At 32.3% G+C, this 20,918-nt stretch overlaps 1 protein-coding gene across 4 annotated transcripts in view; it reads left to right on the top strand.

The window, feature by feature from the left end:
- LOC115212841 (espin) overlaps window positions 1–20,918 on the top strand; it is a 251,507-nt gene that overhangs the window by 227,738 nt on the left and 2,851 nt on the right. For 3 of the 4 annotated variants that reach the window (XM_029781613.2, XM_029781611.2, XM_036504123.1), the window contains 3 exons: window positions 5,391–5,940; window positions 13,185–13,352; window positions 19,704–19,783. In XM_029781613.2, the coding sequence (XP_029637473.1) occupies window positions 5,391–5,940; window positions 13,185–13,352; window positions 19,704–19,783 (798 nt within the window). The remainder of the gene's footprint in view (window positions 1–5,390; window positions 5,941–13,184; window positions 13,353–19,703; window positions 19,784–20,918) is intronic. The other variant, XM_029781612.2, reaches the window with a different exon arrangement.

Raw genomic sequence — 20,918 nt, 5'->3', positions numbered from 1 at the left:
TATGTAAAACACTAAAGTTGTATTATTTTTATTGTACACTGACATATTCAGGCTAGTGTTCTAATATCAGTTGTTATAGTCACTATGTTTTGGCTGTAGTACCTTCCAGTCATCCTCAGGTGCCTGTTATATTTGCTACTGTTCTTGTGATTTCATTTTAAAATTCTAAGAACATTATTGAAAACAGCAGGTATCTAAGGAAGGTCGTTGGGTTTTATGGCTGAAATGTAGTGTCCATAACAAGCAAGTTGAGGACACTAGGTAGAATATGTCCTCAGAAATTCAAAGGAAATTAGTTTTATTTTATTTTATCCCCAAAATTACATTTCCAATGACTTACTCAGAACTCTGTAACTGGTGGAAGGAAGAGTGGAAAATTTTTTTGAACCAAAGACCTAGCCAGAGTTCTTGTAACAGTGTACTCTACTAAAGGCAACTAGGTGTCAAGCCCTGGTGTTAAAGTAGAAATTAAGTTTATTTCACACTTCTAAACAGGAATTGTCTCTTTTGCTGGGTGCTACATACTTTCTCTTACTCAATTTCACTCACAAGACTTTGGTTAACCTTTGGCTATGATAGAAGGTACTTATCCATGTTGTTGCTGCCCAGTGGAATCTAATTTAAAATAACTCTTTATCACATAACTTCTCTTCCACACATCCATAACTTGATATAGAAAATATTTTCCCTTAGGTAGTTTCTTTTATTTTCAAAAATGCTAAATGTTTTTGTTTGTTTTTTATGCTTTGGGAAAAATTCTAGCAGAAACATAATACTGTTGACAAAAATATCCTTAAATTGAATCAAATTAATGAAGTGGTAAAAGCAGAAACAGACATATTGTAGTGTTTGGGGCTCCAAGAGTTTTCTGGCATTTTTCTGGCATTTCGTTAAATTAGATAAAAATATCTTAAAATAACTGATACCAAATCAAACATATCTTGTTTAATATGTTGCATTTATGAAACCAAATGTTAGCAAATGTCACTGCTGTACACTTAGACATCAACAAGACATTTCTCTATCAGCAACACAATATAGTTAGAAACATATCAAATAGTAGCAAATTATTATGCTGGATAAATTACATGCAGTGTATCATAATTGGTGGAGTATGCCTAGCTGAGCAAAGTCATGAGTGATGTTCTCTAAGGAACTATACTGAGTATTTTCTGATCTGACAAATGAGTTTGTGTTTAGTAAAACTAGAATCTTACCATAGGATTCAAAATTTTAAAAATAAAAATTTAATAGTAATCACAATAAACAGTATCACCCATTCCTTATTCAAATTTGATCCCAATGCTATCATGAAATGGTTTAAGCAGCAAGAGGATTAATAAATGAGTAGAATTTTTAAACAATCCTACTTTCTTTCTTCCAACCAAATCTCTCAGGGTAATTAAAAGCTAAAAGCAAAGTTAGTATTACTAAGAAAATCTACTTCTGAATACTTAAAATAGTCCAATTAGCAAACTATGATGTTTTAATTCTTTTTTACCTTGTCATTGTTCAAACATCTTTCTATTATTTGTTGCCAATTATGGTCAGTCTTTACCAAAAGAGATTTTGTGGGCAATTAGGATAACTTAAAGTCAGTAGACCTTTACTCCTTTCAATGGGTTTGGCAACAGTGTATGATTTATAAAATGTGGAAAAATTGACTTCTAAAAATATCCTTATGATATATAAATACAGCTTAAAATTACCCAAGGTTGGAACCTGTGGCACCAAGATTTTAGTGTAACTAACTAACGCTCCATCGCTTATGACAATGAAGGTTTCAGTTGACCTGTTCAACAGGACAGCCTGCTCATGAAATTAACATGCAAGTGGCTGAGCATTCCACAGTTACACATATCCTTAGCATTCTCAGGGAGATTCAGCATGACACAGTGTGACAAGGCTGGCCCTTTGAAATACAAGTACTACTCATCTTTGCCAGCTGAGTGAACTGAAGTAACATGAAATAAAGTGTCTTGCTCAAGGACACGATGTGCCACCAGGAATCGAACTTATGACCTCACAATCATGAGCTAAATACCCTAACCACTAAGCCAAATTTTAGTGTAATAAACACATATCTATTGAAAACAGAGATTTAGTGACACTAACCCTTTGACTCCACAAGTAAACTTTACCAGGCATAATTCAATTTGACTATACACCTGGAAGATGTAAAAGCAGCTGGCTACATGGTTTTATGTTTACAGTTTACAGACTAACAGAAACAGTGTTGTTTTCAGCGATAAACTCAAAACTGTGTGAACACCCACTTTTACCTACTAAAGTGTACTCACGGGTTCAAAGGGTTAAGTAATCCTGCTAACCTACTACAGCTATGTCACCCACTTTTGCTGTAATCAATTTATCAGATCCTCAGTTTCCATTAATATATCTGAACATCCCAAGGGATGTTCAGATATACTAATAACATACAGAGTCAATGAACTACACTTTCTAATTCTTAAAAATAACATGAGCCTTATCTTTTTCTGTAGTAAATAAAATAAATTGTCCATGAAGTACTTCAGTTGATATATATAATCAACTATATACCATCCTTCAAACTTGCACCCAAGTTAAAAATCAATATTTGGTATATCTATGGTTTGACAGAGCGGCAGAAATGGTAAAGTGCCATATTAAATTGCAATGTTTAATTATTGACATCTTAATATTTTCAAATTAAATCATGCTACTTCAACAAGAACAGTAAAGGCTAATCTTCTGGAGGAAGTCAGAATAAGGCCAAAATATGTCTTGAGTTGTCTTCCATACTTACCAAAGAAATGAAAATAATATTGGTCATTGGCTAATATTGATATTATTTCACCCCTTCATTAGTAAATGTTAATTTGTCACCTATCATTTTTCATACATTTCTTTCTTTTTTTAATACATATTTAAGAACTATGAATTATAGTTAGATAACTTATACCAGGGTGAAGGGTGACAAGTTCTAATAAGCACTATGTGGGAAAACCATGTGCGAAATTCTTTAAAAAATATATTTCTTACAATTTAGTGGTATTACTTTGTATAGTAAGAAAATGTGGGGAAAATGGAAAAATTGTCATGTGAGGAAAATGGAAAAATTTGATGGTGATGGATAATTTGCAAACAATATTACACATTTTTCTGAAAATATTAGATAGAAATTGGTTTAACAAATTTTATGAGGAAACTCTTAATTAAAAAAAAAAATATGCTTAATCCTGTAATTTTCAGTATATTTTGTTTTTTTTTCTTCGTGGGTATTTTATCTTTTCATATTATATACCCATAGAAATGTGTTTATAATTTTGATATGTCTTGGTAAATATCTTTGGTATGTTTCAAACTTATTCAAATATTGTTTTTTTTATTCATAAATATACATTAATCTTGTAAGAATGATTGTATTGATGTATTCTATTTAGGTTTTCCTGAACTGAAAGTGTAGAAGATGATTATTATTATTATTCTTTAGGCAGTGAGCTGGCAGAATTGTTATCATGCCGAGCAAAACGCTCACCAGTATTTCGCCTGTCACTGTTCTCAGTTCAAATTCCGCCAAGGTTGACTTTGCCTTTCATCCTTTCGGGGTTAGTAAAATAAGTACCAGTTGAAGACTGGGGTTGATGTAATCAACTCATCCTTTCCTCCCAGATTGCTGCCCTTGTGGCAAAATTGAAAGCATTATTATCATTATTATTAGTTTAATGATTATGGTTTTTAAGTGTTTTATCAATAATTAGGTTTTAGAAAAGAAAATATTTTTTTTAATATTTAGTTTCTTCTATTTTATATTGTATTAATTGTAATTCTTATTAGTTATTGGACACCAATTTTGTTAGTGTTATTATTGTTAATATCCATAGAATAGTCTCACTAGTCTCTGCTGGGGACACTTGGGAATCTAGCTGGAAAGACTGTTGCTACTGATAGGACCCTATAGAGGAGGTACCTGAGAATTCCACTTCAACAACCCTCCCAGGAATAGTGGACAGAAAAGATGGACGGTTGAGAATATAAGAATAGTGGCAGAATCAGTTGAATGGCACAAAATATTTTGTGGTATTTAAATTACATATCTCAATGCTCTGAGTTCAAATCCTGCTGTGGTCAACTTTGCTATTCATCCCTTTGGGGTTGATAAAATGTGTACCAGTTGAGTACTGAGATTGACTTAACTGGCTATATCCACCTTCCACATTTGAATCCCTATGTTAGAAACAAATATTATGTAACCCGAAGTTAGTACTAAACTAAAAGCAAAATATGTCATATTTTGCACCATTCAAATTTTCTAATCTGAGTATAATCTGAACATCTATGGTTAAGAACCTTCAGCCTTCTTCAGAGCCACATACATTTTCTAGTTTATTCAAATTGAACCTTGATATTCCAGTAATAGAAAATATCAAATAATTAAGATTAAATTAGGTAATTAGGCAAAAAATATTACAGTTAACTAACATTATTCTCTGGTCAAGCAATTCCAGATTCTTAACCATTGTCAGTGGAAGTATAGCTTTTACCATTCCTTGCTGGCTCTCTTACTGTATATATATATTCATAAAGTTGGAATATGAAATTAGAAAAAGTATATTTGTTTATAATTATTTATTCTTCAGTTTCATTTAAATTTAGTTGTTCTAGGATAAAATTATTGTATTTTTATTGTGTTTATTTTTTTAAAAAACTCTTGAACTTTTAAATGTGGTTGATTCCTTTGCTGGTACCAGGAAAGAAATGTTTATTCTCTATTATTTCTGTAATCTTAGGTAATAAATAATATTAAAATTTCTCAAAGAAAATGAAAAAACAAAGGCTTGTAATTGTGTTTACTGTTTTATTTATTTATTTACTTATTTTACATCTTTTTTTTTCCTGTCATTTCAATGTCTTTGACATACTAATTTGTGGCCAAAGATGAAGTTTGAGATTTATAGTTGGTAAAGTTCAGTTTGAAGACTTCAAATAGATTTTAAAAAATTTTCCACCTGACAGCAAGTGTCTTTTCATCAATTTTCTTCTGTTTGATTTATATAATCAGAGTTATTCACTTACTCAAAACATTTTTATTTACCCTTTGAACTCTCTCACAGTTATCAAGATGTCTTCTATTCCATAAGAAGAAACAAATTCCTGCAAAAGTTGCATTTTAGAGCATTAATATTTATCTTTTTTAAAGTTAACTACTTCATTATAGCTTCCTTTAGAGTTATTTACCTCATGTTCTTTCATTTATTCATGTTTATTTCTATTACAACATTAATACAACAATTTCTTTAGATATTTTCAAGGTTTTTTTTGGAATTGCTTTTCTTTTTTGTCATTGTTTTTTTTTTGTCATTGTTTTCATGTGCTTTTGCTTTACTGTTAATTATTTTTATCTTTTAAAGTTCCAGAAATTCACTGGGTTTCACTGTCAACGAAGCTAAAATGAACAGTCCGAGCAGAGCATCAATTCCAAATGCTTCCACTGGAAGCTCTAGTGCTGATTTAATTGCAGAGATCACTGCAAAAGGAAAGTCTACTTTGAAGAGAACTCCACGACCAGAACCTACTGTGATGATTTACACTGAAAAAGGCATGGTCCCTGTAACAACTACCTCACCATTGTCAGCTGCAGTTTCTCCTACATATTCAACTGCAACACCAACAACAACAACCACTACCACAACACCAACAACAGATATTAGCACTTCTTCTAACAACAACAACAGTACTGTAACCAGTATTACTACTACCACTACTACTACTCGTAGTAGTAGTAATATCAAGTTGAATGACATAAAGACAAATCCTACAACAAATTTCTCACCAAATGTATCAGCAAACACAAGCCATGTCATTACTGCCAGCACGCCTATTGCCACTATCACCAACAACACCAGTGAGGCACCAACCCCAATGCCAGCAGCTGCTCCACAGCCACTGCCTAAAGCAAAGGTAGGAAATGGACACTATGAAGATACTGTTACTAGTACTTCATTGCGTCGACAGAAGTTACTGGAAAGTCATAAAAATAATTCTCTTATTGAAATAGAAGAGGAGGTGTCTGTTAATGAGAAAACAATTTCCCCAACACATTCAGGGGACAGTAATCAGGATGACAGGGAGACAGATAAAAAACAAACAGAGGATACTTCAAAAGAAATAAAGTCAGCAGTAGATTGTAAAACTTTTCATTCAGGAAATAGTTGGGAAAGTAAGCTTCTTCCTTCTGGAAGGAAATTACCAATGTTGAATGGAAAAATATCTACATTTTGGCAAATGGGAGGGAAGAGAAGCTTTGAACTTCCTAAAAAGAAGCATAATATTTTGTCTAGAATAAGTCAAGAAATCATAGAAATACCATCAGATGTTTATGATAAAAGTAATGAAACGAAACAAAAGAAAATTGATGATAGTGATCTAAAAACCTTATTGAAAAAGCCTAGTGTAGGTTTAAATGGGAAAGTAAAAGAAGCTACATTAGTTTCTCCACAAACCAATAATGGCATAAAAAGGAATGTAAAAGAGTCTAGGTTAGGCAGACCAGAGACATTTAAAAGTCTAAGAGGAAGACTCAAAGAATCTAGTCTGTCATCAGAAACATCCACAGAATCCAGATATACAAAGTCTTTGGGGATTTCCGAAAACAGATTCTCTTTACAATCTAGTTTTTCTTCAGAAACATCTACTGAATCCAAGAATTTTAGATCAATGGATTCGTATGAGAGAAGATTAATAAAACAGTCCAGTATGTCTTCAGAAGCATCAACAGATTCTAGAAGTATAAGATTTGCTGATGTCTCTGATGATGTAATGGTTAAAGATTATAGTATATCATCAGAAATGTCTCTAGATTCCAAGCATTACAAATATGACGACAGTGAGACATCTGCGGGTAATGAGACTGATGAGTCTGAATCAGATTATGCTTACAATGGGGGAGTTTATGATAGATGTAGTGGCCGAAGGATTGGACCAGTCGTTAATGAGATCAAATACAAAGCAGAGTCATTAAAAAAGGAAACCTATAATTTTACAAAGAGCTTAGTTAACTTCAATCAAGGATTATATGTGGAAGATGTCGATGATGATTATGATGATTGTTATTATTATTCCGATTACGATAACAGAAATTATATTGAGGAAAGGAATAAAACAATGAGCAACCACATGCTTGAATTTAATATATGTAAACAGCCAATAGAGCATCCATTGAAAACTAGGCAATTTAGAAGTCTTGTTGATAGGAGACATATTCAGATTGGCACTAACTTTAGAGATTATGGTCAAACAAGATATAAAAATTTGCCTAGAAAATCACATTATGAAACCTTCATTAATTGAATAGGCTTCTCATTTAAACTTAGGAAATGATTGTTTATCCTTGTTAAGAACAATTCTTGTAGCTTAATCCAAAGAAAATTTCATTAAAATGTCTAGAAATCTATATAATAAATTTATTGTATTTTTGCTGCCCGGTCCAGGAATCAAACCCACAATCATAAGGTTGTGAATTTGATTCCTGGGCCAGAAAGTGCATTGTGTCCTTGAGCAAGGCACTTCATTTCACATTGCTCCAGTGTACTCAGCTGAAAATGAGTACCAACTGTTGCTTCAGCACTTTCTCCTCCATCACCACCCACCCTCTAGCTGTCACATCCTGGATGTTTCACTGGGTCAAAGGTGAGAGGGTTCAGAGAGTGTCTGTCTATGCTTGTCCGCAACTACATAGATGTGTAAAAAAAAAAAAAATGAGCAGAAGCACAACATGTGCTACTGTCAAGTTATGCTTTCTTGCATACAGCAATCATGGGATGGGGTTTAATATATATTTTCATTTTTTATTTTATTTCATTTTAGAAAGACTTTGATGGGGACTATTTTCCCTCCTGATAACATTATCCAGAATATATTTCAAAAGAGAAGAGAATTCATGATTCGGGAAAAATTTAACTTTAATTTCATTATTTACATTTACTCATTCTATCAAGTGTCAGTTTACAAAAGTTTTTTTTTATATTTAACATGTCAAGACCCTCTTCTATGTTTTACTCTATTCTGGCTTCTTAAAAGAAATTTCAGATCCTTAACTTTTATCATATATATCATAACATTGATATGTTAATAGATGAAAATCAATGTATTGTGAAATCACATGTTACAAAAGGATTTGTAATTTATAATTTCACAATATTGATATTTTTTTTGTTATCTCTTTTATTTAGAAAGCTTTAAAAATTAGATAGTATCATATTTTCAAACTTTGTTATAATTTATTTTAGAGAAATATAATAATGGATTCTTAAATTTACAACCATAGCAATATTCCATATGGAAGTAAAATTTTATACTAATCATATTTACTCTTCGAATTCACTGAGATTTAGTGATTAGTGAATATTTTCATAATTAAATACAGTAAACAAATATTTTTTTCTTGAAATCTGGGCCCAATCTAAAAGAGAAATTTAGAATTAAAGGAAATATATTTTAGTCTTATATAGCTTGAACTTGAAACATTAAAAAGAAACTTTCCAGATGTTATGTATATAATTTTGTTAATGCCAATTGTCTGAATGAAATGATACTTACATAAAAAAAAAAAAATTTATTTGGGGGAAAATGCATAGAAATAATAACAAAATTGGTGTTTATTTTTGTTGAAATCCATTGCTTTGCTTGCTAATCTGAATATTAAAAAAAAAACTTTTTCCTATATCATGAAACTATTCTATGAGACAGAAGAAAAAAAAAGTAATATTGTGTGATTTGTGATACTGGTGAATGCATAAATATATTTGCAAGAATATATGTTGCAAAACTCTGAATTCTAAATAGTTTTCTATGAAATGGGATCTCTACTTATATGTAAATATTGGATATACCAGAAAGTTTCTTGATCTATGAAGCTATCGGTGTTGGTGCCCATTTCTGCATATAAAGGTAACACCTTTCTGGTTGTTTTTATCAGAGCACTACAAAGATTGTAATTCACTAAGTAGTCACACAAGCAGTTGTGGTGATGTCACATCTTGATCCCTGATAAAGGAGCAGTAAAAACTCCATAAAAATCAGGAACTCACAAAACATGCTCTGTAACTTGTAATATGTAATTGCTGTACAATGAAATATTCTTTTATAATTTACTTTTTTTTTCTATTAATGATAATCACACACCTTTTTTTGAAATCCTATTTTTAAGTTTAAAATTTTGTGTTCTTGTAGGAAAATTAACTTTATAAAACAACAATATATATATATTTTTTATTAATATAATGGGTATGTTTTTCAGAGTGCTGGACTACACAAGGTCAATGATTCAAACTTTGTCACAGTCATTGAGCAGTGCTTTAAAGGAAGACAATATTCTGTTGCCACAGTCTGTTAGGTTTTTATTGGGTCTACTTCCACCTTATAGTTGTTTGATTAGCACTAAGAAAACCACAGATCTGTATTGGCCATTACTCCAGAAATATACAAATGTTGAAATTGCCATCTCAAATATGATTGCATGGAAAATGTATATAAAACTGTAAAAAAAAATGTTTTGTAAAAATTAAAAAAATTACCATTAGTTAGCATATATTCATTAAGATTTTTATAAAATTAAATTTACTGAGAAATGTTCAGTTCATCTTTATTAGTAATTAATAGCTTTTTGAAACCTGCTTATTTTATAAGATCTTGGTGCATAATGTTCAAGATTAATTAGAAATGTATGCTTCATTAAAGTCTATTATCTGATACTAATTATTTTCAAGTTAAAAACTTCAGACTGGATTAGTTAATTGATATTCAGTAAATTTAATTACTTTGTTGTTAAATTTATCTCTCAAAAACAAGTAATATTTTGAGTATATTACATTAAATTAAATATTTAAATTTGCATCTTGTTTGAGAACTAAGATTGATTAAAGAAACAACAAGGGAAGCTTATATGCAGTTGCTCAATCTGCTAGAAATGGCTATCAAATCTCCTTAAATTTCCCTCTGAAGAAAACCTTACCTTCTTAAAACAAGAAGGGATAAATTGGATAACATAAGTCTGGATATATGAAAATTGTGATGGTCACAACTGGTACATCTATGATCATAGGTCTGCTCTGTCAGAATTGACTTATGGTTAAACAACAACAACTAGGATTGAGAGAATACATATTTTAAACAATGGTTAGAGACTGGTTACCTAAAATAAAGAATGTGTTCTCTTTTTTGGGGAATTCTCTGTTGTATAGCTATTGAATTCCAACTTTTCATAATTCATAAAATAAAATCAAGAACTTGGATTGGTTTAATCAACAGATACTAGTCTCTCATGAGATTTTCTTAAAGAGACCACAGCTGAGAATCCCATCTTTACAGCATTATTTGCGTGTGCTTTAAAAGCAGACAAGGCTGTGATGCCATGCACACACACACATACCATGCCACCACATATTTCTGTGAGAAGTGGCCCCAGTCATTATAACTTAGAAAGACATAATGATAGAACATTCCATAAATAACCTTATAAGTGACAAGGTTTGCAGTACATACATAACTGTGTCCAATGGAAGTCAATATAAGAAGATTGTATTCATATAAATATAAGTGGAGGCACATGGCCTAGTGGTTAGAGCAGCAGACTCGCGGACGAGGGATCGCGGGTTCCAGTCTCAGACCGGACGATGTGTGTGTTTATGAGCAAAACACCTAAGCTCCACACGGCTCCGGCAGAAGGTTATAGCGAAACTTCTGCTGACTCTTTCGCCACAACTTTCTCTCACTCTTTCCTCCTGCATCTTGCAGCTCACCTGCAATGGACTGGCATCCCGTCCATGTGGGGAACCTATACGCCAAGAAACCGGGAAACCGGCCCATATGAGCCAGGCATGGCTTGAGAAGGAACAAACAACAAACATATAAATATAATGTTTGAAATTTATTTTAAAATATATTATGGAATTCAATTAAAACTGTAAACTTATTTTCTAAATTATTTCTAATTCACAAAAATATATTTTCATATATCCTAAAATCCGGATTTATTTTTGTACATGTTTAAAATCAGGACTCTTAATTAAAGAGCTGCTAAACATTTTCGTTAACATATTTCTAATGAAATGCGCTGTCTATTTATTTCGATTAAATTTGAAAATGATCAAGTATTTGGAAGGATTAAGTAAATTGACTAAAAACTACATTATTGAGATGATGTTTGGAATATTACAAAAGGTTCTTTCATATAATTATGAAAGAACGATTAAATTTATAGATTTTTTTTTAGTTTAATATATGAATGTTATAAAACAAATTGTTTGTTATCATAAAACCAGTAATAACTTCAGGTGGTTGGTATCTCATGGGTTTACCTTTTCTAAACTATTGTTGGGTTAAAATTGGAATTCTTCAAAAAAGAAAACACAGTTTAATATTGAAGTGTTTCATTGTAACAGCATTATATATTTAAAGAATATTTTCAGAAGCAATGTTTTCATAGCGAGTATATATGTTGTGTATTCTGAGTGGTCACTTGACAGAATTCATTATAAAGCAATTACTTTCACTTTCTCTGTTAAATATAACTTAGAAATTTTAACAGCATGTAACCACAATTCATTAATCTCATGAACATTCAGGGTAAAAAAACACTGTTTGAATGCTTTGCCATTTGGAGAAAAAACACAGTTAATAGCTTCACCTTCCTAAAAGCATGTCACTTCGAGAAATGTTAGATAATATAATAGTTGCAAGCTTCTTATACTCAGTTCACTTAAATTCCAACATTTTACATTTCACAGTTTTTTTAGGGTGTGGGGTTGTCACAAAACCATGTTGTCCATTTATTTTTGCTTAGTTTCCTAATTCATAATTTTTGAGTATAATTGTATATTATTTAATTTTAATTAGCTTTGTGGCTTTTTTTTCCTCTCATTTAGCATTCTTGATTCAATACACGGAACACACTTATATATGTCAATGCTTTTTGAGATCAAATTTTTAAATCTGTAATTAGTGTGTGTTTGTCTAGATGCAAACATTACACCAGATATTTTTTTTTTAACTTATAAGATTTTGGCCCTAGGCAACATCTGAAGACTTGGAGTGTCTGAAATCCTAATTATAGATTTAAAAATTGATAACAAAATGTCAACCTATACATTAGTAAATAGAGAATTTTCACTTTAAAATTTAGGTCCTAAGTCTTATAATAACTCCTGTCACAACCTGGGACCTTGAAGACTGCTTAAATGCAATAAAGTATACTTGTCCCTTAATATTTGATATTCAATATTTCATCTATTCAATAAGACAATCAATAATTCATTTCATTTTACTATATATACTATTTATACTATATATTCTATATTCTACATTAATATTATAAAGAATACAAATAAAACATAAAAAACAGACAGAGTTGGAATTCCTTTGAATAATATATATCCCTCTATTCACAATCATACAACCACCTTTGTGTATATATATATATATAATATATATATATATATATATGCATGAGAGAGAGAGAGAGAGCATCTGGAGCTAATCTGCTATGAAATGTTCTGAAGTATAATTTGTTCATTATGTTGTGGCATAATTATATTTGTATACATAGTAGTATGTATATCCATTTATATGTGTGACAGATGATGTAACATTATTTGTGTAACTAACATAGATTACGAAACAATTGTCAACATAATAAACATTTATGCCTTTGCTTCACTTCTTTCATCTGATCAATGTTCATATATATATATACATATATATACTACATACATGTATAGCCTCTCACACACACACTCACAGAAACACACATTCACATATAGGTATAAAAATATGATTGCACAATACATCTTTATATTAGTTACTATATACTGCTAATATATATATATATATATATATATATATATATATATAAGGACCTTGAACCCACAAGAGTAAACAAGAGAGACAGAGACAGGCAGAAACAAGGAAAATGCCACTTGTATTTGAACACTATACAAATATTCTTTTAAAAACCTTTTCTTTTAATTTTTCTAAATTTAATTATTTAATTGTTACAGTTGAAAAAGTCTCAATGACTGAAACCGGTACTGAAATGTTTTTTATAAAATTATTTTAGCATTTTCTATCTTGACTTTTTTTTTCCATATATACATGTTGTAATGTAATGGTTTCATGGATAACCACTTTCTAATTCTGTTTCTTATTAGGAACGGTCAGAGCGAACAATACTGGAAGGTAACTTTGATCCTAAGAATTTCTTAGATCAAGTTCCTGATAAAGATCCTGCTGGGCGAATCATTCCTCCATGGAAACGGCATGTATTAGCACGGCAGATGGCAGAGAAGGCAAAATCTGAAGAAGAAGAAAAGAAGAGAGTAAAATAAGCTTTCAATACTCTGCATGCTTTTTTAATTCTTTCATGTATCATTTTTGGTTAAATATCTTAATGTCTGAGATGAGATATCAATATGATCTTTTTATGGTGACGAACTGGCAGAAACGTTAGCACACTGGGTGAAATGCGTAGCCGTATTTCGTCTGCCATTACGTTCTGAGTTCAAATTCCGCCAAGGTCGACTTTGCCTTTCATCCTTTCAGGGTCGATAAATAAAGTACCAGTTTCGCACTGGGATCGATGTAATCGACTTAATCCTTTTGTCTGTCCTTGTTTGTCCCCTCTATGTTTAGCCCCTTGTGGGTAATAAAGAAACAATTAATATGATCTTAAAGACAGTAAGTTGGCAGAATTGTTAGCATGCCAGGCAGTGTTTCATGGCATATCATCCCTCTTTACATTCTGATTTCAAGTTCCACCCACCGAGGTCAACTTTGCTTTTCATCCTTTCAGAGACATTACATTAAGTACCAGTCAGACACTGGAGTCAGTGTAAACAACTAGCCACCTCCCTTAAAGTTCCGGGCCTTGTGCCTATAGTAGGAAGGATTATTAATATGATAATGATTTTTGCAGAGTATTATGCTCATCTGCAGAAACAACAAAAGGTTTGATGTTTACATCTTCATAGCTGTATCATTATGAAGTTCTTAGAGCCATAGTAGAAAACACTAGCCCAAAGTGCCACTGTGAGTCACCTTTGAAAAGTGTCTTCAACTGTAGCCTCAGATTGACCAATACCTATTTCTTTACTACCCACAAGGGGCCAAACACAGAGAGGACAAACAAGGACAGACACACAGATTAAGTCAATTATATCGACCCCAGTGCGTAACTGGTACTTATTTAATCAATGAAAGGCAAAGTTGACCTTGGCGGAATTTGAACTCAGAACGTAGCGGCAGACGAAATACCGCTAAGCATTTCACCCGGCATGCTAACAGTTCTGCCAGCTCATTGCATTCTGACTGACCAATACCTTGCAAGTAAAACTGAGAGGCAGAAACTGTGTGGAAGCCCATCATATATTGTTATTTAAATATGTCAAGAAAATCCGTCCTCCACAGCAGAAGTGTTAATGCTGCTCCTCTTGATAAAGAGGATTGATTTGCAAGAAACCTGCACCAGAACCATGTAAAAAACATTTGTGCTAGTGCCATATAAATGTACACATGTCAATGCCATATTAAAAGTACCCAGCACACACTGTAAAGTGGCTGGTATTAGGCAGGGTATCCAGCCATAGAAACCAAGCCAAACCAGACTGGAACCTGGTACAGCACTCCAGCTTACCAGCTCTAGTCGAACCGTCCAACTCATGCCAGCATGGAAAGCAGATGTTAAATGATGATGATGTATGAATGTACATGTCTGTGTGTGTTTAGATATCTGTGTATATATGTACATTTCTGTATGTGTGTATTTGCATGTATATTGATATTACACAGCTTTGCTTTTCACTGCTGCCTAAGTGAAAATGTTATATGGTGTTTACATTCTTTGTTGATGTTATGACCAGCCATTCTGTGCTTTCAAAGTCTAGTGGAATAAAAGATCCCTTACTAGAAAATCAGGCACAAAAGAACCACAAAAGGTGTAATCTACATGTAAAAATGCTGTCCCAAATAAATCCCTGTCCATGAAAACAATGGGCATTAAACAAACACAGCTCATCAATCATTTTGACCTCCAATAGTCATTAGGTGTCTCATTCCTTTGTTTTTGTATCAGTGGCCAAGTGGGCAAGAGTGTTACTTCTCTTAATTTTAAATATATATCCTTAGTTCAAATCCAATCTGGTTCTATGAAAATATCCAGAAATAAGACATCTGATGACGATCAGAGCCCAAACTGATCAAAGTGTTGTGTACATGTGATCACGTGACCGACCAGGCTATCAGATGTTGTTACACATCGCCAGTCACAATGCACTTCGCATTGTTTTAACCTTCAAATGACGCCACCCTGCTGTCTAAGCGAGCAGGCCAACAGAAGAAAGAGTGAGAGAAAGTTGCAGCGAAAGAGTACAGCAGGGATTGCCACCACCCCCTGCTGGAGTGTCGTGGAGCTTTTTAGGTGTTTTCGCTCAATAAACACTCACAACGCCCAGTCTGGGAATCAAAACTGCAATCCTACGACTGCAAGTCTGCTGCCCTAATCCCTGGGCCATTGCAACTCCTGTGTACTTGTAAATATTGAAATATTTTTTATCTTTAAAGATTTACATTAAATATTAATTGATATTTAGTTTAATTCATTTTTTGTTTCTTTTTTTCTTTACTGGTCTTAGTCATTGGGCTGCAGCTATGATGGGGTACTACCTTGAAGGGTTTAGTGAATTGTATCAGGCCCTATACTTATTTCAGTCTATTTTTTAAATTTATCAATCTGTAAAAGCATAGTTGTGGTTGTGTAGTTAAGTAGTCTGTTTCTTAAGAAGGCTGCTTCATCTATATTTCAATTTTTCTTTGCGACCACCAGATTAGAGTATGATATCCTGTTAAAGACATTCTCCAGGAGTCTCCACTTCACACCTCTCATGCCTCACTGTGACGAATTTTGGACCTGCACTGATGTTTGCTATATATATATATATATATATACACACACACACACATACATATATGTATATACATATATATATATATATGTGAATACATATATATATATGTATATACATACATATATATATATCGTCATCATCATCATCATCGTTTAATGTCCGCTTTCCATGCTAGCATGGGTTGGACGATTTGACTGAGGTCTGGTGAAACAGATGGCTGCACCAGACTCCAATCTCATCTGGCAGAGTTTCTACAGCTGGATGCCCTTCCTAACGCCAACCACTCCGAGAGTGTAGTAGGTGCTTTTATGTGCCACCAGCACAAGGGCCGGTCATGCGGTACTGGCAACGGCCACACTCAAATGGTGCTTATGTGCCACCTGCACAGGAGCCAGTCCAGCGGCACTGGCAACAACCTCACTCGAATGTTTTTCATGTGCTACCAGCACAAGTGCCAGTAAGGCGACGCAGGTAATGATCACAAATGGTACTTTTTACGTGCCATTGGAACGGAGGCCAACTTTTTTCCCCCGGGCAACGATCCCACTCGTATGGTACACTTAACGCTCCACTAGCATGGATGCCAGTCATTGAATTTGATTTCAATTTCACTTGCCTCAACAGGTCTTCGCAAGCAGAGTTTGGTGTCCAATGAAGGTAAGGTACACATAAGTGGGCTGGTTACACCCCTGGCATAGGCCACAAGATTATGGTCTCACTTGAGCTTGCCAAGTTTTCTCAAGCACAGCATATTTCCAAAGGTCCCAGTCACTAGTCATTGCTTCGGTGAGGGCCAATGTTCGAAGGTCATGCTTCACCACCTCATCCCAGGTCTTCCTGGGTCTACCTCTTCCACGGGTTCCCTCAACTGCTAGGGTGTGGCACTTTTTCACACAGCTATCCACATTCATTCTTGCCACATGGTCATACCAGCGCAGTCGTCTCTTTTGCACACCACATCTGATGCTTCTTAGGTCCAACTTTTCTCTCACGGCATTAACACTCCGTCGAGTATGCACACTGATATTTCACATCCATCGGAGCATGCTGGCTTCATTCCTTGCAGTAGTTCATATTATTCTTTTTATATAATTATGAGAATTATACACAAACACATATATATTTTTATATTTATATTTACATATATATATATATCTATACATATATATATATGTATACATATTCATATATATGTATATATATATATATATATATATATATATATATATGTATGTATGTATTTATATATATTTATACATATAGACATATATCTATACATATATATATATATATATATATATATACACATATATATGTATACATCATATATATACATATATATATATGTATATATATGTATACATATATATACATATATATATGTATACATATATATATACATATATATATATGTATATATATGAATACATATGTATAGATGTATATCTATATATATGTTGTGTCCCTGTCATTTTTTTAACCCTTCCTTAATTCTTCTGTCCCTCTGCCTCTACCTCACCCTCTTCTCTTCCCACGTGACCGGCATTCGGCCAAACCTGATCTTTCTTTCTTGGTCTGGCCGTTGTCTGTGCAACATCGATATTCCTCCCTGTGCCTGTGAAATCTTGCATCCCTACCGTAAGGCTTTATTTCCACACATGCCAGCTTAATTTAATTCGTCCTTACTCATAAGACACCTGCTATTATGTCTTGTTATTATTTTTATTGTATTTGTGTAACATTGTCCGTTTTTTTCCGACCTTGTTTTTGTATACATTCACTACTTTCTTCCAAGGAATCTAATGCTCTTAGCTTAGTTTTCCTTTGGGGCTGGCCAGATTGGAGCAATCTGCCAAAAATTGGGAAGATAATCTGGAACTCAGCTGAGGAAAGGAAATATCGAATGACCCATCCTTGTATTCTTTGTATCGTCTATCTGGATGTTTTGTTGTTTCATTTTTGTATCACCTAACTGTCCATATGTTTTGCATTCTTGTCCCATTTTGTATTTTACATATATATATATATATGTGTGTGTGTGTGTATACATATATATTTATATGTATATATATGTGTGTGTGTATACATATGTCTATATATATGTATACATATATATACATATCTATCTATATATATATATATATGTATATATATATATATGTATGTATGTATGTATATATATATATATATATATATATATATATATATATATATATATATATGTATACATATATCTACATATACATGTATACATATATATATATATACATATACATCTATATATATATATACATATACATCTATATATATATATATATATAAGTACATATACATGTATACATATATATATATATATTATATATATATATGTACGTTTAAATATTGTTGTGCAAGATTTTTTATGTGAAGTCGTGTGTTGAAACAGATATTGTTATATTTCGGAATGGTCATATTGCCAGTTTAGCCAATAAAAACACACGCACTATATATTTGGTGTTATTTTGCTTCAGTGATATTTATTTTTTACATTAATCTTAATCTTATTTCGGCCAAAGTTCTTTCGTCACACTCCTGTGACCGCATCAGTGGTCCTTTGTTTTCTTCTCACTTACTTGTGTCTCTCCTTACTAACCGTCAGCCATTTTGTATTTCTATTGTATGTCTTCATTTACGCATGCTTATATCTCTATGTGCGTCTATGTTTATTTAGTGTGTGTGTGTGGGGGGGGTGCCTGTAATATTTGTATCTTCTGGTTATATACATTCTTGTAATTTGTATTTTGTTTTTGTTATTGCTTTTGTTCTAATTTTGTTCATGTGTTTACATCCACCCATTATTATCATTACATATGCTTGTATGTATGTATAACAACAATATTAGTAATAATAATAATAAATCTAATTGAAAAAAAAAAAATATATATATATATATATATATATACATATATATATATATACATATATATATATATATATATATATATTTTTTTTTTTTTTTCAATTAGATTTATTATTATTATTACTAATATTGTTGTTACACATACATACAAGCATATGTAATGATAATAATGGGTGGATGTAAACACATGAACAAAATTAGAACAAAAGCAACAACAACAAAAACAAAATACAAATTACAAGAATGTATATAACCAGAAGATACAAATATTACAGGCACCCCCCCCACACACACACTAAATAAACACAGACGCACATAGAGATATAAGCATGCGTAAATGAAGACATACAATAGAAATACAAAATGGCTGACGGTTAGTAAGGAGAGACACAAGTAAGTGAGAAGAAAACAAAGGACCACTGATGCGGTCACAGGAGTGTGACGAAAGAACTTTGGCCGAAATAAGATTAAGATTAATGTAAAAAATAAATATCACTGAAGCAAAATAACACCAAATATATAGTGCGTGTGTTTTTATTGGCTAAACTGGCAATATGACCATTCCGAAATATAACAATATATATATATGTATATTCATATATATGTGTATATATGCATATATGTATATTCATATATATGTGTATATATGCATATATGTATATTCATATATATGTGTATATATGCATATATATATATATATATATGTATATATATACAAATATCGTTGGAAACGAGCTCTTATGCAGAAGAAATCAGCTGTAAATATGTATATGTCATACATTTAATATTCAAGAACTTTGGTGTGTGATTGCTTAACCATTCTTTTGAGTCATTGTTACAGACTACTCACACTAAATTAGTTTTTTCAGCAGGCAGAAGAAGAAGCCCGTTTTAAAAATGTTCCTGCTTGGAAACGAGCTCTTATGCAGAAGAAATCAGCCGAAAACAAGTAAGCATATACCATGGAAATAAAAAATCCCATGTCTGTTTCTTTAAAAGTTAGTAATTTTCTGTAAAGTAAAATGAGTGTAACAGAGTTCAGGAAATAAAATTCAACATAGACCTGCATTTTTCATCATATTCTATGTATATCATTGAGATCCTTGCTTTTATTTTCCTAGACAACAACGTTGGTTTCTTCTAGAGGATAAAAACATTTTTTGTTGATTTAGTATACTGTAACTAAATCAGATAATCTAGTGTTTTATAGCATAATCTTTACCTTTGCTTCTAGCCTTAACCCCTCAGCTTTTAAACTGGCTATATCAGGCCTAAATATTTTCCCTGTTTTTATGTTCATACCAGCCTCACACACCTAGTCTATATTGTCAAGCTCAAAATATACAATCACATCATCAAAATCTTGAAGCTACAAATTCATGCATGATTAATTCAAAACAATGTGAATAAAGAAGCATTACATTTGACAGAATAATCTGAAGCTAAAGGGTTAAATATTTACAGGAAGATGAAGCACATTTATTTACATATAACACATAGTTGTTTATTTAGTTTGGCATAGCAGTCTTATGATTAGTCATGTTCTGGTGATGACCACCTTATCTTTTTTTCAGGCATACTGTATCTAGAACTTCATTATCAAATGTCCTTCTTTCCTTTCTGAATATAGAGGGAGATTTAGTTGCTATTGTTAGCAGCTCACAAAATCAATTTCAGGCAATCTTGTTGATTTGTAGTAAAATACCTTGTGCTGAAATGAATTTATACTACTGATCCCCTCTGTAACTGTTATTAATCTCCATATAAAATTTACTGAAATTAAAGGAGCAATAAACAGCATTTCATTGTAAAAATTTGCTAGCTGGGTCTAGCAAAAGACCATCTCAGTTGTTAAAACTATTTTGAATGCATCAGTTATGTAAAAGCAATATAATCCATAATAAGTACAGGTGTGACTAGACAGTCATTCATTTGGTTTCAAGTTCAGCCACATAGCACAGTACTTTATGCAAGTGTCTTCTACTACAGCCTCGGGCCAACCATTGCTTTGTGAGTGAATTTGGTTGATGGAATCTGTACAAAACCCGTTGTGTGTATATGTGGGTGTCTCAAATAGCAGCCTT

The sequence above is a fragment of the Octopus sinensis genome, linkage group LG6 (assembly GCF_006345805.1).
Source record: "Octopus sinensis linkage group LG6, ASM634580v1, whole genome shotgun sequence".
Lineage (NCBI taxonomy): Eukaryota > Metazoa > Mollusca > Cephalopoda > Octopoda > Octopodidae > Octopus > Octopus sinensis.
This window is presented reverse-complemented; position numbering and strand designations above follow the sequence as displayed.